The sequence below is a fragment of the Ursus arctos genome, unplaced genomic scaffold (genome assembly GCF_023065955.2).
Source record: "Ursus arctos isolate Adak ecotype North America unplaced genomic scaffold, UrsArc2.0 scaffold_22, whole genome shotgun sequence".
Lineage (NCBI taxonomy): Eukaryota > Metazoa > Chordata > Mammalia > Carnivora > Ursidae > Ursus > Ursus arctos.
Window position 1 is genome coordinate 54781515 of NW_026622897.1, and position 22947 is coordinate 54804461.

General features: G+C 35.7%; 1 protein-coding gene across 3 annotated transcripts in view; it reads left to right on the forward strand.

Annotated features, from left to right (window-relative positions):
• The window catches only part of FCHSD2 (FCH and double SH3 domains 2), a 266732-nt gene that overhangs the window by 26802 nt on the left and 216983 nt on the right, over positions 1-22947 (forward strand). For all 3 annotated transcript variants that reach the window (XM_026518037.4, XM_057317025.1, XM_026518038.4), the window contains exon 3: positions 15940-15985. In XM_026518037.4, the coding sequence (XP_026373822.1) occupies positions 15940-15985 (46 nt within the window). The remainder of the gene's footprint in view (positions 1-15939; positions 15986-22947) is intronic.

A 22947-nucleotide genomic window follows, 5' to 3' on the forward strand; every position in this document is an offset into this window, starting at 1 on the left:
TGATGCCTCCAGCTTCGTTTTTCTTTCTTAGAATTGCTTTAACTCTTCAGTGTAATTTTAGGTTTTTTCCCCATTTTTGTGAAAAATGCCATTGGAATTTGGGAAAGATTGCATTGAATCTGGGCTTTGGTTAGTATGGATATTTTAACGATATTAATTCTTCTGATCCGTGAACACAAGATATTTTTCCATTTGTGTCATCTTCAATTTCTTTCATAAATGTCTTACAGTTTTCAGTGTTCACATCTTTCACCTCCTTGGTTAAATTGCTGATATTGGATTTTGTTAAATATTTTTTCTGCATCTATGGAAATGATCATGTAGCTTTTCTCCTTTATTCTGTGTTGAGTTATGCTGATGAATTTTTGGTTCTGGAACCGTGCTTGCATTCCTCAAATAAACCTGAGTTTATTTGTCATTATGTATTATCCTTTTTATATAAAAATATAGAATAGATTTGATTTGCTAATATATAGTTAAGAGCTTTTACATCTATATTTATAAGAGATACTGGCTGTAGAATTTTTGTTGTTTTTTGATGCTGTCTTTTTAAGTTTTTGGGTAGGGGTAAAACTGTCCTCATAAAATGAATTGGGAAATGTTCTCTTTCTTTTCTACTTTCTGGAAGAGTTTATATATGATGCTATTATTTCTTAAATGTTTGATAGAATTAACCAGTGAAGCCATGTAGGCCTGGGATTTTTGCTTTTGAGAGATGAGCTATTTAAAAAATTTTTTATTTAAATTCAATTTAGTTAGCATATACTGTATTATTAGTTTCAGAGGTAGAGTTTAGTGATTCATCAGTTGCATATCACACCCAGTGCTCTTTACATCAAGAGCCCTCCCTAATGCCCATCACCCTTCCAGTTAACCCATCCCACCCCTCCAGCAACCCTCAGTTTGTTTCCTATAGTTAAGAGTCTCTAATGGTTTGCCTTCTCTGTTTTCATCTTACTTTATTTTTCTTCCCTTCCCCTATGTTCATTTGTTTTGTTTCTTAAGTTCCACATATGAATAAAATCATATGGTATTTGTCTTTCTCTGACTTATTTCGCTTAGCATAATACCCTCTGGTTCCATCCACATCTTTGCAAATGGCAAGATTTCATTTTTTTTGATGGTTGATTAATATTCCATAATATATATATATATCACATCTTCTTTATCCATTCATCTGTTGATGGACATTTGGGAGCTTTCCATATTTTGACTATTGTGGGCATTGTTGCTATAAACATTAGGGTGCATGTGGCCCTTTGAATCACTGTGTTTGTATCTTTTGGATAAATACCCAGTAGTGCAATTGCTGGGTCATAGGGTAGCTCTATTTTTAACTTTTTGAGGAACCTCCATACTGTTTTCCAGAGCAGCTGTACCAGTTTACATTCCCACCAACAGTGTAAGAGGGTTCCCCTTTCTCTGTGTCCTCGCCAACGTCTGTTGTTTCCTGAGTTAATTTTAGCCATTCTGACCTGTGTGAGGTGGTGTCTCATTGTGGTTTGACTTGTATTTCCCTGAAGCTGAGTGATGTTGAGCATTTTTTCATGTGTCTGTTGGCCATTTGTATGTCTTCTTTGGACAAATGTCTGTTCACCTCTTCTGCCCATTTCTTGACTGGATTTTTTGGTTTTTTGGGTGTTGAATAAGTTCTTCATAGGTTTTGGATACTAGCCCTTTATCTGATAAGTCGTTTACAAAAATCTTCTCCCATTCTGTCACTTGTCTTGGTTTTGTTGACTGTTTCCTTTGCTGTGCAAAAGCTTTTTATCTTGATGAAGTCCCAATAGTTCATTTTTGCTTTTGTTTCCCTTGCCTCTGGAGACGTGTCTAGCAAGAATTTGCCGTGGCTGAGGTCGAAGAGGTTGCTGCCTGTGTTCTCCTCTAGGATTTTGATGGATTCTTGTCTCATGTTGAGGTCTTTCATCCATTTTGTGTTAATTTTTTGTATGGTGTAAGAAAGTGGTCCAGTTTCCTTCTTTTGCATGTAGCTGTCCGGTTTTCCCAACACCATTTGTTGAAGAGACTGTCTTTTTTCGTTGGATATTCTTTCCTGCTTTGTCAAAGATTAGTTGATTAGAGTTGTGGGTCCATTTCTGGGTTCTCTGTTCTGTTCCATTGATCTGTGTGTCTGTTTTTGTGCCAGTGCCATACTGCCTTGATGATTGCAGCTTTGTAATAGGGCTTGAAGTCCGTAATTGTGATGCCACCAATTCTTGTTCTCTTTTTTTTTTTCTTTTTTAAAATATTTTATTTATTTATTTGACAGAGAGAGAGACAGCCAGCGAGAGAGGGAACACAAGCAGGGGGAGTGGGAGAGGAAGAAGCAGGCTCATAGCGGAGGAGCCTGATGTGGGGCTCCATCCCATAGCACCGGATCACGCCCTGAGCCGAAGGCAGACGTTTAACAGTTGTGCCACCCAGGCGCCCCTTGTTTTCTTTTTCAACATTACTTTGGCTGTTCAGGGTCTTTTCTGGTTCCATACAAATTTTAGGATTGTTTGTTCCAGCTCTGTGAAAAATGCTGATGATATTTTGATAGGGATTGCATTGAATATGTAGATTGCTTTGGGTAGCGTAGAGATTTAGCTTTTAATTACAAATTACACTTTTTAAATTGTTGTAAGGCTTCACAGGTTTTTTATTTTTGGTCTTTTGTGTTCTTCAAGGAATTTGTCCATCTAGATTGCCAAATTTTTGGAGCACTTCTGTAGGTTCTTTGCACTTCCCATGGACTCCCATGGTTCACTTTGCACTTCCTTGACCCGTATATTTTTCTCTTTTCTGGCTATTTGCATACTGCTTTTGTAGCCCTTAGGAATTCAGTGGTTTACTTCTTTCTGTTTCTAAGGCCCATTGACCCACCAAGTGGCCCTTTTCAATGGTATGTGACAGTATACATGTTGATGCTCGCCCTTTTGGGCCCACATCTTATTTGCAGGAAACATCAGTAAGTTATTTTTTTAATTAAAATTGAAGTAAAATTAACATAACAGAATATGTTAAAGTGTATAGTGGGTGGCTTCTAGTATATTCACAGTGTTGTACAAGTATCAACACTAATTCCAGAACATTTTTATTATCCCAAAAAGAAACCCCATGCAAATAAACAGTCACTCGCTGTTTCACCCCCTTCCCTGAGCTCATGACAATGAGTAATCTGCTTTTTATTTCTGTGGATTTGACTTCTCTGAACATTTTGTATAAATGGAATCGTACAGTATGTGGCTTTAATGTTTAATTTGTATGTCAACTTGGCTGGTCCATCCACAGTGCCCAGATATGGGTCAAACATTATTCTGAATGTTTTTCTGAAGATGTTTTTGTATGAGACTAACATTTAAGTCAGTAGAATTTGAATAAAGCAGATTGCTCACCATATTATGGGTGGGCCTCATATAATTAGCTGAAGGCCTGAATAGAACAAAAGACTGGCCTCTTTCCCGAGTAAGAGAGAATTCTGCAGCAGATGGCCTTTGGACTTGAACTGCATCATCAGCTCCTTTGAGGGTCTCTAGCCTGATGATGACCTTTGACTTAAATTGCAGCATTGACTTTTCTCTGGGTTTCTAGTCTGTTACCCACCTTGCAGATTTTAGATTTGCCAACCTCCATGATCACGTGAACCAGTTCCTTAAAGTAAATCTCTTTTTATACGTACGCACATCATATTGGTTCTGTTTCTCTGGAGAACCTTATAAATACAGTGGCCTTTTGTGATTGGCTTCTTTCATGTAGCGTAGTGTTTCTGAGGTTCATCTATGTTGTAGTATATATCAGTATTACTTTGTGCGGCTAAATAATAGTTCATTATATGAATGTACCACATTTTGTTTATTCATTGATCTGTTGATGGACATTTGGGTTGTTTCCACTTTTTGGCTATTATGAATAATGCCGCAATGAACTTTTGTCTGTAAGCTTTTGGGTTAGGATCTTTTTTCAGTTCTTTTCAGTATATTCTGAGGAATGAAATTGTTATAGCATATAGTAATTCTGTGTTTAACGGTTTGAGGATGTGCCAAGCTGTTTTCCATAGCAGGTACTTTCTCATTAGCAATATAGGAGGGTTCTTATTTCTCCACATCCTGGTCTACTCTTTGTTCTTTTCCACTTTGCTTTTGTTTTATAACCATTCTAGTGGGTGCAAAGTGATATCTCATGGTGGTTTTGATTTGCATTTCCCTAGTGACTAGTGGATGTCGAACATCTTTTTTATGTGCTTTCACGTCCTCATTGGCCATTTGTATATTTTTTGTGGAGAAATGTATATTTAATAATTTGCCCTTTTTAAAATTGATCTGTCTCTTCACTGTAGATTTGTAAGAGTTCTTTATGTATTCTGGATATTAAACCATTATCAGATATATGATTTGCAAATACTTTTCCCATTCTTTTATCTTTTCATACCCCTCCCCTTTTTTTTACTCTACACCCAATGTAGGGCTCTAACTTACAACTCCAAGGTCAAGAGTCATATGTTTTATCTACTGAGACAGCCAGGCACCCCTTCTTTTCATATTCTTGATAATGTCCTTTGATGCACAAACATATTTAATTTTGTTAAAGCTCATTTTACTTATTTTTTCTTTTGTTGATATGCTTTTGTTGTTTTATTTAAGAACCTGTTGCCAAGGGGTGCCTGGGTGGCTCAGTCAGTTGAGTGTCCAGATCTTGGTTTTAGCTTGGGTCATGATCTCAGGGTCCTGGGTCTGGGCCCCACTTTGGGCTCCATGCTCAGTGGGGAGTCTGCTTGACGATTCTCTCTCTCCCTCTCCCCTGCCCCCTGTCTTCTCTGGGATAAATAAATGAATGACTGAATAAATAAATAAATAACCTGTTGCCAAATTGGAGATCTTGAAGACTTACTTCTGTGCTTTCTTTTAAAAAATTTTATAGTTTTATCTACTACATTTAGTTTTCAATCCATTTTGAGTTAAGTTTTATATTTGGAATGAGATAGGGGTCCAACTCCATTCTTTTGTATGTGGAAATTCACTTGTCCTAGCACCAATTGTTGAAAAGACTACTCTTTCTCCTTTGATTGGTCTTGGCATCCTTGTTGAAAATCAGTTGGCTATAGATGTTTGGTTTTGTTTCTGGATCATCAGTTCCATTTCACTGAAAAATAATATAAACCAACTAAGCCTCACAGACATAAACAGAACACTCCACCCAACAAAGCAAGATATACATTCTTTTCAAGTACACATGGAATATTCTCCAGGATAGATGATAAGTTGGGCCATGAAAAATTATCAATAAATTTTCAAAGATCACAGTCATACAAAATATCTTCTCTGACCCCAATGGAATGAAGCTACAGAAATCAATTAATAGAAGGAATACTGAAAAATTTCCAAATATGTGGAAATTTAACAATATATTCTTAAACAACTAGTAGGTCAAAAGAAATCCCTGGGAAAATTAAAAAATACTTTGGCGGGAATGGAAGCAAAAGCAAAATATACCAAAACTTATGGTATGCAGTGACACTACTCTGGGAAATTGATAGCTCTAAACACCTACATTAAAAATAAATAAAGATCTCAGATCAACTTAACTTTACACCCAAGAAACTAGAAAGAGAGCAAACCAAATCAAAGCCAGCAAAAGGAAGAAAATAATAAAGATTAGATCAGAGATAAATGAAATAGAGAATAGAAAGATAGTATCAAATTAATGAAACCAAAGTTGATTCTTAAGAGACAAACCTTTAAATAGTCTAAGAAAAAAGGAGAGAAGATGCAAATAAGTAAAATCAGAAATGAAAGTAGGGATATTATGGTGCCTGGGTGGCTCAGTTGGTTAAGCATCTGCCTTCAGTTTAGGTCATAATCCCAGGGTCCTGGGATCAGGTCCCACGTTGGGCTCCCTGCTCAGTGGGGAGTCTGCTTCTGCTTCTCCCTTTCCCTTGCTGCTCTCTCTCACTTTCTCTCTCTCTGTCAAATAAATAAATAAAATCTTCAAAAAAAAAAAAAAAAAGGGACATTACTCTCTATTTTACCATTGAAGTTAAAAGTATTGTAAAAGAGTATTATGGGCAATTGTATGCCAACAAATTGGATAACCTAGATAAAAAGGACAAATTCCTAGAAAGATAGAAATTACCAAAACTGATTCAAGAAAAAAATAGAAATTCTCCACAGACCTTTCACAAGTAAAGAGATTGAATCAGTAATCAAAAACCTTCCAACAAAAAGTCCAGGACACAACACAGCTTCATGGGTAGATTTTACCAAATAGTTAAAGAAGAGTTAGTACCAATCCTTCTCAAACACTTCAAAAAATAGGAGGAAACACTCACATCCTATGAGGTCCTCATTATCCTGATACGAAAGTCAGACAAAGACAGCACAAGAAAACTAACGATTAGTATCCCTTATGAACACTGATTCAGAGGTTCTCGACAAAACCCTGGCAAACCAAATCCAACAACACGGTTGCAGAATTATGCGGTACGATGAAGTGAGATTCATCCAGGAATGCAGAAGTTCAATATAAGAAAATCCGTGTATGAAATACACCAGACGAACAGAACAAAGGACAAAAACCGCATAAACATCTCAGTAGAGGCAAAGAAAGCATTTGATAAAATTTAACACCTCTTCATGATAAAAATGCTAAAGGCATAGCATAGAAAATATAGTCGGTGATACTGTAATAGCATTGTGTGGTGACAGATGGTAGCTACACTTGTGATGGTCATGGCATAATTTATAGAGAAGTTGAATCAGTATGTTACATACCTGAAACATTGTAACACATGTGAACACATGTAGCATTGTGTGTCAACTACTCAAAAAATTTTAAATAAATAGATACATTTAAAAAACACTCAGTAAACTAGGAATAAAAGGAAACTTCCTTAATATGATACAGGGCCCATACAAAAACCCACAGTAACATACAGTTGACCCTTGGACAACATGGGTTTGAACCACACGGGTCCAGTTTTTTTTTTGGTAAATATAGTACAGTACTGTAAATTTATTTTCCTTGTGATTTTCTTAACATTTTCTTTTATCTAGCTTAGTTTATTATAAGAATACGGTATGTAATACATATAGAAAATATGTGTTAATTGGCTGTTACCGGTAAGGCTTCCTATCAGCAGTAGGCTATGAGTAGTTAAGGTTTTGGGGAGTCAACAAAACTGCTGTTCTGGCATTTAAACATTGTAATTAGATCTGTACATGATATTTGCTTCATTAGTTTTTTAAATTATTATTTAAGTTTTAAAAATTCATTTGAGGGGCGCCTGGGTGGCGCAGTCGTTAAGCGTCTGCCTTCGGCTCAGGGCGTGATCCCAGCGTTCTGGGATCGAGCCCCACATCAGGCTCCTCCGCTAGGAGCCTGCTTCTTCCTCTCCCACTTCCCCTGCTTGTGTTCCCTCTCTCGCTGGCTGTCTCTCTGTGTCAAATTAATAAATAAAATCTTTAAAAAAAAAATTCATTTGAAATATTTGGTTACATTTTTTAATCTGTTCCATGGCAGCATTTTTCTCATGAGTAAGTCCTTTGGCTACTCTTTTTCCTTTTTTAAGTATTGCATTTATATATTCTATTCCTACTTCTTTTTTTGGGTTATTTATTTTTGAATGAAAAGAGTTCTTCCTGTACTACTTTTTAGGACATCAGAAGTAGGTGTCTCAGGGTAGCTACTGTCTTCCAAATTTTCAGTAATTTTCTTTATAACCAGGGTTGTGTGAATGAATTTATTTCATTTCTCCCCTGCCAGAGAAGATTTGCTGCTGTAGGACTGTTCATAGTGTAGGCTGTCTCACTATCTTTTTGCCACACCAGCAGCCGAATTTCTGCTAGTGTAGCTTGTTTGTGTGATTCCTAATTTAGTACTGTCTCCTCTACTTCTTCAAACTATGAGCAGCAAAGCTCTTTCCCCCAGCCCATGTCTCCTGTTTTTGTTGTTGCAAATACGGTTTTCATTTTATACCTCAGGAAGTACACTTGGAGAAACGTACCCCCCCTCCCCTTGAGTTTTGGAGCCTCCTGACTTATGTTCACCCTTTTTCTGCAGTTTTGTCTCTCTTTTGGCCTATTTTTCACTTACCTTTCCTACGTTTCCTGGTTTTATTGGAGATCATGTTTGCATTTATGTTTTTTTATTTATTATTGCTTTTATTATTATTGCTTTTATTTATTATTGCTTTTATTATTATTGCTTTTATTTATTATTGCTTTTATTTATTATTGCCGAAAGGGGTAGGGATATTCTCACTTTGCTCTGTCGTCAAGACCAGAGTTACTTAAAATGTATTTTCTTGTTAGTGCTTTGCATATTCATGTTGTCAAAATATTTAAACGGGATTAAATTTCATAATTATAAAATGTGGAATGTATTTGCACTTACTTAACAAAGACTTTTCTAGCATTTAGTATGTGCCCTGTGTGTTCTAAGTGCTTTACAAATATGTACATTTCATCCTCATAATAATCCTATGAGGTAGGTGTTCTTTTTATGGGAAACTGAAGCACAGTCAGGAAAATTAACTTGCCCAGTGTTGCCTAATTAATAAGAAATAAGAACACTTTCTACTTTCCATTTTATGATGATAGTATTTGTGAATCTTGGCATCATCCATTTATACCTTGTACTAGTGAATCCCTTGAGAGGATAGTCCATGTCTCATTCATCTTTATATTTCCTGTGCCTGTTTAGCCAAATACCTGAAATTCAGAAGATACTCAGTGAATTTTGCTGGTGAATATTTTTATTAGGAGCCAAATAATTTCCTCTCTGCCAGACTTGTATAGTTTCAGTTCTTTTTTCTACTTGCTTTGTTAAAAGTTTTTTTTGAGTGCATGCACACACAAGGGGAGAGGGACAGAGGAAGAGGGAAAAGCAGGCTCCCTGCTAAGCAGGGAGCTGGTTGCGGGGCTGGACCCCAGGACCCTGGGATCATGACCTGAGCCGAAGGTAGATGTTTAACCGACTGAGCCACCCAGGCGTTCCTATAAAAGTTTTTTAATGAAAGAGTTGTCAGCATGCTGATAATATAAGTACTGGTTCCCTTACCCCAGTTTTCTGTGCATGCTAAAAAATTATTTTTATATCCTGATATTAGTTGTATTTACACAGTGTTATTTGTAAAGTAATGGGGGTGAACTAACTCAGGATAATAAAAATGTAGTAGTCATCTTATAGTCCATTTGTTTTTATTGCTGAGTTTTATTCCATTTTAAGAATATATCACTTTTTAAAATTTTTTAATTTAAATTCAAGTTATTTAACATACAGCGTAATATTAGTTTCAGGTGTACAATATAGTGATTCAACACTTCCATACAACACCTGGTGTTCATCACAGCAAATGCCCTCCTTAATCCCCATCACCTATTTAACCCATCCCCCTACCCACCTCCCCTCTGGTAACCATCAGTTTGTTTTCTGTAGTTTAAACAGTCTGTTTCTTGGTTTACCCTCCCCCCCCCTTTTTTTTTTACCTTTGCTCATTTGTTTTTGTTTCTTAAATTCTGCATGAGTGAAGTTGTATGGTATTTGTCTTTCTCTGACTGACTTATTTCACTTAGCATAATACTCCTCGCTCCATCCACATGCTTGCAAATAGCAAGATTTTATTCTTTTTTTGGCTAATATTCCATTATCTATATCTATATACACATATATACCACATCTTTTTTATCCATCATCAGTCGATGGACACTTGGGCTGCTTCCATTGTTTGAGTATTGTAGGTAATGCTGCTACAAGCATTGGGGTACATGTGTCCCTTTGAATTAGTATTTTTGTATTCTTTGGGTAAAATACTTAGTAGTGCAGTTGCTGGATCATAGGGTAGCTGTATTTTCAACTTTTTGAGGAACCTCCATACCGTTTTTTAGAGATGGGTGTACCAGTTTGCATTCCTACCAACAATGCAGGAGAGTTCCCATTTCTCCACATCCTTGTCAACACCTGTTGTTTCTTGTGTTGTTGATTTTAGCTCTTTTGACAGGTGTGATCTCTCATTGTAGTTTTGATTTGCATTTCCCTGATGATGACTGATGTTGAGCATCTTTTTGTGTGTCTCTGTTGGCCATCTGTCTGTTTGGAAGGTTGTCTGTCCGTGTCATCTGCCCAATTTTTAATTGGATTACTTGTTTTTTGGGTGTTGGGTTTTAGAAGTTCTTTATATATCTTGGCTATATATTGCTGTTTGTTGATCTGTTATTGCACTGATGGATACCTGGCCTGTTTCCTGTTTTTGTCTGTCTGTGAATACAGGTGCTATAAATATTTTTGTGAAGTGTTTTTAGGGACATATGTTTTCATTTCTCTTGGTAAATGCCGACTTTTAAAATTGTTATGTCAAGATAGATATGTGCCTAGTTACATAAGAAATACCATATTTTTTCCCAAAGTGGTTGTATTATTTTACATTCCCACCACTAACAAGAGTTTCATTGCTCTGTATTCTCACGTTATTTATAGTTACCAGTCCTGTAAATTTTAGCTATTTAGTGCGTATGTTTATCTTTATTTTTAACATTCATCATTATGGTTATTGATATTCCATTGCTATCAACACCATTCATAATTTGAACATTTTTAGGTGTTCTTCTGATCCTGGTGATGAATTATGGAGTTAGGGAGTCCCCAAGATAACTCTCACTTTGGACACCAACTGCAAATTAAGAGGTCTCTAAGATCACCCTCACTTCTGAAATGACTTGCAAGATCAGGGGTCCCCAGGACCACCCTTAGATTTGATAATTCATAGAAGGACTCACACAACTCACTGAAAGTTTACTGAAGGTTGTGTTTTTTTATGGTGAAAGGATGTAATCTAAAATCAGCCAAGGGAAGAGGTATATTTGGTTACTTGGATATGATTGACCTGCCCATGGGGCTGACCTTAGTTTCCATCTCCTTCAAAGGCTGAGTTGATACCAGGTGTTCCAACCCCCCTCTTCTCCATACCACTCTCAATAAATCACATTGTCAGCATAGACTATCTGGCATGGCCTAAAGTCCCCAGGTAAATAAAAACACTGTTATCAGTCATAACATTCCAAAAGTTTAGAGATTACTCCTCAGAAGCCAAGGGCAAAGGCCACACCTCAAGTCATAGCAGTGAGATCAGTCAGTGCTCCCTGATCTGGGTCCCATCTATGCTGGTAACCTGTTAAGCCCACCTGTGGATCCCTGCCTCTTGCTCCTCCACGTCTTCAAATAATTTTGTAAGCACCCAATTCCTTGCATTGAATCACTTCGAACTGGAACATCCAGAGTAAATAATTTGTTTCTGGCACTGAAAAAAAGAGAGGAGAGAGAGAGGGAGAAAGGAACCCTATCCCAAGGAAGGAGGGAAGGAACCCCATCTCCCCACCCACCTCCCCTCCAGCAACCCTCAGTTTGTTTCCTATAGTTAAGAGTCTTATGGTTTGTGTCCCTGATTTCATTTTATTTTTCTTTCCTTTCCCCATGTTCATTTGTTTTGTTTCTTAAATTCCACATATGAGTGAAATTATATATTTGTCTTTCTGTAACTGACTTATTTCACTTAGCATAATACCCTTTAGTTGCATCCATGTTGTCGCAAATGGCAAGATTTAATTCTTTTTGATAGCTGAATAATACACACATGCATACACACACAATACACACACACACACACACACACACACATACACATACACATACATACACAGACACATAGCACATCTTCTTTGTCCATTCATTTGTTGATGGACATTTGGGAGCTTTCCATATTTTGGCTATTGTGGACACTGCTGCTTTAAACATTGAGGTGCATGTGTCCCTTTGGATCACTATGTGTCCTTTGGATAAATACGTAGTAGTGTGATTGCTGGGTTGTAGGGTAACTCTATTTTGGGTATATTTCTGACTTATGTTTCATTATCTCTCTGTTTACTCATGTTCCATTACCAAGCTGTCTTAAGTATTGTCACTTTTAAAATTAATTTTTATTATCTAGTGAAAGTAGGTCTTTTAAAAATATTCTTTTTCAAAATGTTTATAACTATTCTTAAATGTTCATTTTTCCATATGAACTTTATAATCAACCTATCTAGTTAAAAGAAAAATATTTTTGAAATAATGGCCGACTTAACTCCCCAACCCTTAGCAACCACTGATCTACTTTCTGTCTCTATAGGCTTGCCTATTCTGGAACATTCTGTATGGTTGGAATCATATAATATATGGCCTTTTTTTTTTTTTTAAGATTTTATTTATCCATCTGACAGAGAGAGACAGCCAATGAGAGAGGGAACACAAGCAGGGAGAGTGGGAGAGGAAGAAGCAGGCTCCCAGCAGAGAAGCCTGATGTGGGGCTCACTCCCAGAACGCCGGGATCACGCCCTGAGAATATGTGGCCTTTTATGTGACTTCTTAGCATAGTGCTTTCCAAGATCATCCATATTGTATCATATATCAGTATTTCATTCCTTTTTTGAATAATATTCCATCATATGAATACATCACATCTTGTTCATCTGATCATCAGTTGATGGACATTTGGGTTATTTTCACTTCTTGGCGATCATGAATAATGCTGCTGTGAACATTCATTCACAGGTTTTTATATAAACATATGTTTTAAGTTTTCTTGGGTATATACCTAGGAATAGAACTGCTGGGGGCGCCTGGGTGGCACAGCGGTTAAGCGTCTGCCTTCAGCTCAGGGCGTGATCCCGGTGTTATGGGATCGAGCCCCACATCAGGCTCCTCCGCTATGAGCCTGCTTCTTCCTCTCCCACTCCCCCTGCTTGTGTTCCCTCTCTCGCTGGCTGTCTCTCTCTCTGTCGAATAAATAAATAAAATCTTTAAAAAAAAAAAAAAAAGGAATAGAACTGCTGGGTCATATGGTAACTCTGTGTTTAACCTTTTGAGGAACTCCCAGACTATGATTTTCTGAAGCAGCTGCACCATTTTACATTCCTTACCAGCACTGTATGAGAGCTCTCATTTCTCCATGTCCCTGCCATCACTTGTTCTTGTCCATCTGTTTAATTACAGCACCCATTAATATTTCTAAAGACGGTTATGAGACACTGATGTTGAATTTTAACAAATGCCTTTTCATCTTATATGGAGATTATGAGAAGATTTTTTTTGTTCTGCTCTCTTGACTGTGAATTATAATAAATAGATTTCTAATATTAATGATGTTGATTTTGAATAGTTGTCAACTTGGATTTGTTTTCTTTTGTTAGAACAGAAAAGTACTTAGTAGACATGTAATTGTTTCATAACAACTAAAAATTCCACTGAGAACTTTAAAATTAGTTGATATGTGTGTTCAGAGTAAAAGAGTTCCTGTTTTCTTGGCAACCTCACTTGAACATCCTTATTTCAAGATGAGTTATATCTAAGCATTCAAGCTAAATAAATAAATATTAAGTATTAAATAAATACTACTAAGTGAATAGCTTATATATTTGCTTTCACGTTTTGTAAAATATAAAAAATACTACCTCCTTCCAAATATGGGTACGTTTTCAGATTTTTTAGTGGGGAAGGTATAAGTTAGTTCATTTGAATTAGTTTCGTTTGCCTGGATATTTGTAGTAGGTGGGAAGATCACATATTTGGTAGTGTACTAGTCATAATAATTTCTGGTACAATTTTAGTAAAACAACACGGGTACATAAAAGGTGTATGCATGTGTTTATGTGTGTGCATTTATTTAAAAATAAGGACTTACTTTTTTTCACATGTGATAGGTATTCTTACTAAAATATCAGAAAATAGAAGAAAGGAAAAGCAAAAGAAGGAAGTTGAAAACCAGTAATTCTACTACCCAGAGAAAACTTAATTACTATTTTGGGGTGTGTGTGTGTGTGTGTGTTACATAAAACAGTATATAAATACATATATAATACATCGTTTATATGTTTTAAGGACAGTAGACTAATTGTATTTTAAAGGACTTTGTTAAATGTTTTAAAATGCGCAGTACCCCTTAAGGAAAAGGGTCTCACTCTACTTTATTTTTCCATTTTTTTTACTGTAATAAAATGTGTATGACATAAAATGTACTATCTTAGCCATTTTTAAGTGTACAGTTTAGTGGTATTAAGTACTTCATATTGTTCTGCAACTAACACTATCATCTATCTCCAGAACTCCTCATCTTGTAAAACTGAAACTATACTGGTTAAATAATGACTTCTGATCCTCTCCTTCCAGCCCCTCGAAACCTCCATTCTTTCTGTCTATATGATTTTGACTACTCTAAGTACCTCATATAAATGGAATCCTAGAGTATTTGTCTTTTTGTGACTGACTTATTCAGTGTAACGTCCTCTAGGTTCATCCTTGTTACAGCATGTATGTCAGTATTTCCTTCCTTTTTAAGGCTAAGTAACAGTTATTCAAGACAAATGTAGCAAGATCTTAAATAGTTGTTTTTCTTTTTTTTAAAATAAATTTATTTATATTTTTAAAGTTCCATGATTAGTTGCGTGTAACACCCAGCGCACCATGCAATACGTGCCCTCCTTACTACCCATCACCAGCCTATCCCATTCCCCCCCGCCCCCCGCCGAAGCCCTCAGTTTGTTTCCCAGAGTCCATAGTCTCTCATGGTTCCTTCCCCCTTCTGTTTACCCCCCCTTTCTTCTTCCCTCTCTTCTCCTAGTTGTTTTTCTTATATAAGAAATGAATAGTCATGTTGGTAAATTTAAATAATTGTTAAAGTGAAAGTTTTAGCTTAAATTGTCTTTTTTTTTCAAATTCCTCCCTTTTCTTCATATTTTTCACTTTTTATTCTGATATCTCTATCTTAGTGAAATGCTTTTAAGAGTACAGATACCTGGCCCCTAAGAGAAAAGTCTTTAAACTTAGACTATATTTCATTGACTACCTTGCCTATGGTTTATAAGATGTACTGTTATTTCATGTACTGTTAAGGTTGAAGAAAATACTGCTAATCATTATTAGAAGATGAATCCCAATATCATGAATGTTAAAATGTGAAAAGCGTTACCACAGAATGTATAAAATATAATACACATATGGAAAGGTTGCACACATCATACCAAATTTAGTGGCCTTGTACTTTGTTTTATAACTCTTGTTACAAAGGACTGGAATGAAGGAATTGATTTGACTATTTTTCATGTTGCTAAGCTGATCAAAATTTGATGTTCTTCTTTTCTTAAAAAAAAGTTTTATTCATTTTAGAGAGAGAGCGAGAGCGAGAGAAAGAGAGTGCATGGGGGGAGAGGGGCAGTGGGAGAGACAGTCTTCAGCAGACTGTGCACTGAGCGTGGAGTCCAACCAGGGCTCAGTCTCATGACCCTGAGATCACCACCTTAGCCAAAACCAACAGTCAGATGTGTAACTGACTGTGCCACTCAGGCACCCCTAATTTTTTTTTAAGGTTTTATTTTTAAGTAATCTACACCCAACGTGGGCTCGAACTTACAACCCCAAGATCAAGAGTTACATGCTTTACCAACTGAGCCAGCCAGGTGCCCCCCAAATTTAATTTTTGTTTTGTTTTCTATAGTTCCCTCTACATTGGTTAAGTTCAGTTAACGTTTTTAGTGCCTACTGTGCATTAGCCATTGTCATAAAAGTAGCTAACATATATAGCTTTTACTGTGTGCTAGACACTGTTCTGAGCACTTAATATATTTTAATTAGGTAAACTTTACACTCTCCCTATGATGTGGATATTGTTACTATCCACGTTTTGAGGCACAGAGAAATCAAGTGACTTGACCAAGGTCATACAGCTAGTACATGGTGGAGGCAGGATTTGAATGTTTGTTGATTCGATTTTCTGACTCCAGAGTTTTTGTCAACAGTACTCCTAGGAATATAAATGAATAAAATATTGTCCTTTCCCTGAACACAGTTTACCAGGTGGTATCTGAGGATAGGTTGATAAATTTACATAAAATTATTGTTATATTTCTGGTAATGAATTTTTATTTGTGTTTTTAGGACATTCAGTCAGAAGAAGGCTGCCATTGAAAGAGAGTATGCACAGGTAAGCTTGGACATTGAGGTGACCATTCTAGGTATACTTCTTCTTGGCTTAAAGGCAGTTACGGTTGTTGGAGAGAAACTTTGTTATCCCTGCATCCTGTTTTTCTTTTTATTTCTGGCTGTCTCACTTTGATCCTCCTTTTACTCCATTTGAATCTCTAGATGAGAAGGTAAGTTGCTTTTTACTACAGTGAGGGTTATGAACCTTTGGAGAGAAGATAATATTTATAGAATTTGTAAAGTGTTTACAAGTGTAAATAATAATGCATACATTTTATAAGTATATATACTTGACCCTTGAACAACATGGGTTTGAACTGCATGGTTCTGCCTAGACATGGTTTTTTTTTCCCAGTAAATTTATGTACAGTACTATAAATGTATTTCTTCTTCCTCAATTTTCTTACTAACGTTTTCTTTAGGTTACTTTTTTGTAAAAATACAGTATATAATAATATACAAAATATGTGTTACTTGACTGCTTATGTTATCAGTGAGTCTTCTGGTCAGCAGTAGGCTTTTAGTAGTTAAATTTTTAGGGAGTCAAAGTTATATGTGGATTTCTGACTACGTTGGGGGTCGGCGCCCGTAATTCTGCATTGTTCATGGGTCAGCTGTATATCCATTCTTTTACATATCCTCTTCTCTTCAGTCTTATGGAAAGTTAATTTTATTTTATCCAGTTAGGCATTTATTTCTATTTAGGACCCTGTTGATAGAGAATGATGTACTTTGAATGGATGGCATAGTGCTATTTCTAGGGAAATTTAACCATTTTCTGCTTTTATTTTAATTAGAATCTTATTTGCTCCCAGATAACTAAATGTGCCAAGAAAAAATTATGTTGGCATACCATTTTGTAGATATGTTAAGAATTAATAACTACTTTTCCTTGTATAAAAACAGTCTGACGTGATTTGGAAATTTTGGCCCTTGTAAGCAATTACTTTCTATGTGGAATAGAATTCTAAAATTGATCTCCTCCCGCACCCAAAAGTATAAATGTCAGGTTTTGATTTTAGTTTTATTCTGATTTTACTGTAGTTAACAAGGTAACTATATTTTATTTGGTAGTCTTAGAAGATAACTATCTATTTCTGGAAAGCTAGATAGACTAATTCATTAATTCAGTCATTAGTTATTGAGTACTTATTAATCAAGTACTTTACATAATGAATTAGTGTCAGTTCTAGTAATTAGTGTTGAACCTTATTCTATACAAATATAATAAGTACTAGTAATGATAGCTAAAATTCATTGAATCCTTGTACTAGGCATTTTGCTGATTATTTTACATACATTATGTGGTGTAATCCTCTCAATAAACCAGTTATTATGCCTTTTATATGTATGTTTCCACTGGGACCAAAGTATATGATCTGCTCTTAAAAGTTATAGGAAGTGAAAATTTTTGTATAATGTATTTATCTGGAACATAATTTAAAGTTTTAATAATCAAATAAATAGGGCAGGCTCATGATTAAAAATATAAGACAGTACATTAAATTGCCTGAAAATTAGCAATCCTTTGTCCCAGTCGCAATCACCATCCTCAGAGAAAAGATTAAAAGTAGATGATTATTTTGGTTCTCCTGGTGATCATTTCCATATCTTTAAATAATGTGCTTATAACTGATTCATGATTTGTCAACTGTAGACATTATTGCTGGATAATTTCTTATAATAAATAAGAAATTAGCTTCCTAAGCCATTCCTTTTGGCCTACTCTTTCCAGTGTAATTCGGCACTATTTTAGTGCCTTTGTTATTTTTCTAGCTCTAGATAATATATTTAGACTTCTATCTCTTGTTCTCTTAAGTGCATATATATATGTTTTTATGTGTGTTCGTGTGTTTATAACATATATTTGTGTTGTGTGTAGATATATGTATTTTTGTGTATAAATGTATGTATACAGTGCAGTGGAATTGCATTTTACAGAGCAGTCTAATTTATTCTTGAAAAATTTCTTTAAATGTCTTTTAAGTAAATTATACCTGGTTTTGTTTATGCAATTCTATATGATAATCTATAAACTCTGTAAGATACCTAATGTATATTTTAAAATTTCATAGAAGAATACTATTCAGAATTAAAGTGTTCAGTGTCTCTCTGCTCGTGAGCACATTTGTGGAGAGTCAGTGTGCTGATTTTTCTTGCTCTTTGTCATACTTTTTAGGTGATTTTCTCAGTTCTTCTTACTCTTCAATATTTTTCCAGTTTTTCAGTTTATTTCTTGATGATGTAGACAAAGTCATCTCTACACTCTTCTTTAGCTGCCTCAACAGTGTTTTTACTTTTTCTCAATTGGTAGAGAAACCCTCGAATGACTTGACATTCTATCTGTGGATTTTGCCAGTATGCAGTGATTATGCCAGGCTTATTATTTGCATTTGCTGTCTGAGGACATACCCTCACTGGTGATGGGGTGTAGTCAGAGAGGACAGCTGGACTATTTAAATTATTTCTTTTTCTTTCCTTCTCTGGCTCAGTATAGGGTTGAAATTTTGGGGGGTAGATTTTAAAAATTGAAATAGGGGTGCCCGGCTGGCTTAGTTGGTAGAGCATGTGACTTGATCTTGAGGTCATGAATTCAAGCCCCACATTGGGTGTAGAGGTTAAAAGAAAAACATTTAGAAATTGAAATACAGCATATATACAGTAAGATGGACAAATCTTGAGTATACTGTTTGATAAATTTTTATGAAGTGAACACAGTCCCGTAGCTACTATTCAGATTAAGATGTAGAACATTGCCAGGGTCCAAGAAGCAGTCATTACTGCTACCTTCCAGTGGTAACCAGTATGCTGATTCTTTTTTTTAAAGATTTTATTTATTTATTGGACAGAGAGAGACACAGCGAGAGAGGGAACACCAGCAAGGGGAGTGGGAGAGGAAGAAGCAGGCTTCTTGCTGAGTAGGGAGCCCAAAGCGGGGCTCAATCCCAGGACCCTGGGATCATGACCTGAGCTGAAAGCAGATGCTTAATGACTGAGCCACCCAGGTATCCCCAGTATGCTGATTCTTATCAGAATAGTTACCTTTGGATTGTTTACTGTTTTTGAATTTAAATGAAATGGTATCAGGTACTGTGCACTCTTCTGTGTCTGATTTCTTTCATTTACCATTAAGTTTTGAGCTTCCATATATGTTGTTATGTGTAGGAATAGCTTATTCTTTTTCATTACTATATAATACCCACCAAATGAATATATCACCGTTTGTTTTCCAGTTTACTGATGATTAAAATTTGAGTTGCTTCCAGTTTGGGATGATTTTAACTGTTGCTTCTAAGGAAAACTGTTGTACATGTTTTTTTGTGGTCATATGGATGCATTTCTGTTAGGTAAACACCGGGGAGTAGAACTGCTGGGTCGCGGGGTATATATGTATGTTAGCACTTTAATAGTTACAACTGGTTTTCCAAAGTGATTATACCAGTTTACATGCTCAGCAGCAATGTATGAGAGTTCTAGTTGCTCCACATCTTTGCCAATACTTGGTATTGTCTAAAGTTAAATAGTGACATTCTGAGGAATGTATAGTAATATCTTATTTTCTTTTTAATAGGCTGTTTAAAAAGTGATGTATAACGTGCATATAGAGAAGTGTATAAATCCTGACTATAGCTCCATGAATTTTCAAAGTGAACACACCCATATAACTAGTATACAGGTCAAGAAACAGAACATTACCACCACCCCCAAAATCCCTCTTGTGCCTCCCCTCTTACTGTTCTCACTCTTACACAGGTGTTCACTATACTGCTTTTTTTCTTAAACAGCCTTTGGGGTGCCTGGCTGGCTCAGACAGAACATGCAACTCCAGATCTCAGGGTTGTGAGTTTGAGCCCCACTATGCGTGTAAAGATTACTGAAAAAAATAAAATCTTAAAAAAAAAACCCAGCCTTGTTGAGTTATATATTTGTGAAACTATCATCACCATCAAGATAAGAACATGTCTATAGCCACCGAGAGTTTCCTCATGTCTCATTATAATCCCTCCCCTTCACTCACCCCTTAGTGATTGTCTTTTTTTTTTTTTTTTTAAGATTTTATTTATTTATTTGACAGAGAGAGACAGCGAGAAAGGGAACACAAGGGGAGTGTTGGAAGGAGAAGCAGGCTTCCCACCAAGCGGGGAGCCCGATGCGGGGCTGGATCCCAGGACCCTGGGATCATGACCTGAGCCAAGGCAGACGCTTAATGTCTGAGCCACCCAGGCACCGCCCCTCAGTGATTGTCTTTTCCTCATTATCACTCAGGCAATCACTAATCTACATTTTATCGCTATAGATTAGTCTGCATTTTTAAGAATTTTAATTCTATTAAATGGAATTATACGGTATATACTCTTTCTTGTCTGGTTTCTTTCATCAGCATAATTATTTTACAATTTATGTTGTGTATTTATTTCTCCTTTTTTGTGCTGAGCAGTATTCTATTATATGGACTTACCACAATTTATTCACCTCTTGGTGGACATTTGAGTTGTTTCTATTTTTAGATATTATAAATAAAGGTTCTATGAACATTTTTGTGTGGACAGGTGGTTTCATTTCTCTTGGGTAAATACATAGGAGTAGACTGTCTGGGTCTTCTTAAGTAACTGCCAAATTATATTCTAAAGAAGTTGTACCATTTTATATTCCCACCAGCATTATATGAGAGTATCAGTTGTTCTTCATTCTCCCTAACACTGGATATAGTCTTCAGTTTCAGATATTGTAATAGGTTCACAGTGGTATTCGTTGTGGTTTTAATTTGCATTTACCTAATAGTTAATGATGTTAAGCATCTGTTTATTTGCTGTTGGTACATGTTCTTTGGTAAAGTGTTCAAATCTTTTGCCAATTAGGAAAAGTTATTTGTTTTCTTATTTAAAAAAAAATTATTATGAAAAATTTTCAAGCATGTGTGAAAGTAGGGATTAGAACAGGGAATTCTTATTGGCTGTTACCTGGCCTCGACCATTACCAGTACATTACCAAACATTTCATTTATAGCTTCCTGCTTGCTTTCCCTTGCTATATACTTTTCAGAAGCATAACTTATGTATCATTAAATATCATCCATTTGTAGTATATAATTAAATGTTTTTTTTGCAAATTTACAGGTTTATGCAACTGTCAGCACAGTTTAGATTTAGAATATTTCTACTAATCCAGTGAGTTTTCTGTACTTGTTTGCAGTCAATCTCTGTTGCCTAAGGCAACCATCAGCTTTATGTTTCTATAAATTTGCGCTTTCTGGACATGTCATAAAAATGTACCCTTACAATAATATGTAGTTTTGCCTGGCTTTCACTTAGCAAATGTTTTTGAAGTTCATGCATGTTCTATCATGTATCAGTAATCCATTCCTTTTATTGGTGAGTAATATTCCATGGTATGGATACACACACACCATTTTGTTTAGCTATTCGCTAATTGTTAGATACTTGGATTGTTTCCAATTTTGGTTCTTATGTATAGTGCTGCTATAGACATTCACATAGTAGTCATTATTTCGACCTGTGTTTTCATATTCTTGGGTGTATACCTAGGACTGGAATTGTCAGGTCATTTGGTAAGGTTATTTTTAATTTTTTGAGAAATAGTCAAACTGTTTTCCATATTGACTGTATAATTTTGCATTCCCATGAGCAGCATATGTAGGTAGCTGTGTATGTGTAAGTCTATTTCTGGACTTCTATTCCACTAGTGTATCTTTTTGAAATCTTTTTGCCCATATTACAGTTTTAATTACTGTAACTTTATAATAAACCTTGATAGCTGGTAGTATTAGAGTCTTCATTACTCTTGGCCCTTTATATTTCCGTAAATTTACCTTTTAGAATCAGTTTGTTCATTTCCCTGGGGTTTTGGGGTTTTGATTGTGATTGCTATGAATCCTTGGGTCAATTTGGGAAGAACTGACAGTTAAACAATGTTAACTCTTCTAAACTATCACTATTTCTTTAGTTCTTCTTGTATTTTTCTCAGTTTTTCCAGTATTTTAAATATGACATATGTAGTTCATCAAAACCTCCATTTTCTTGGAGGCCTTTTTCTTGAGTCTGCAGCCTCTGTTTCAACCTGTGTTTTCTCTAAATTGCCGCAAACTCTTATTTGAGTTGGATTCATTGATTCTTGGTCCTGTTTTTCTAATTAAATTAATAAATTAGTTTACCCCACAGTTTATTTTGAAACATTTCATACAGTGATTTCCTAAAAAGGTTTTATATTTATATTTATTATTTCACTATAATTTAATAAAATTTTGTAAAGAACAGCTCTGAGCACACAGAATACTGTAATACAATCCCTGATCTGGTTTTGAAGAGCTGCACAATTTCCTTCATATGGATATAACATAAATTAAACATATTTTTTGTAGAAGATTCTGGAAATCAAATAGGAGAAAAAATTTGTTCCCCCATCTTGTAGAGATTGCATATAACCTTATAGTTCTTCTTAATGAACATATATACAATTCACATATATATTTAAAATTTACAAATGTATTGTTTTGTTCAGGGTATTCTCTCTTTAGTTACCAATAACAGTGAACATCTTTCTTCCTGTATCATTGTTGAAGTAACTGCATATTACAATTTGGAATAATTATATTTCATTTTATTTGGCATAACATTTATTTAACATTTATTTAACTAAATTTATTAGTTTTTTTTCTAGTTTTACTTTTTTGATATAAACACTGTTCGACTGAACTGCTTTACATTCATCTCTGATTATTTCCTTGCACCAGTTCCTATAAGTGAAATTTCCGGGTCAGAAGTTATGTACATTTTTAGGGGTACCTGGGTGGCTCAGTCGTTAAGCGTCTGCCGTCGGCTCAGGTCATGATCCCAGGGTCCTGGGCTCGAGCTCCACATCAGGCTCCCTGCTCAGCAGGAAGCCTGCTTCTCCCTCTCCCACTCCCCCTGCTTATGTTCCCTCTCTTGCTGTGTCTCTCTGTTA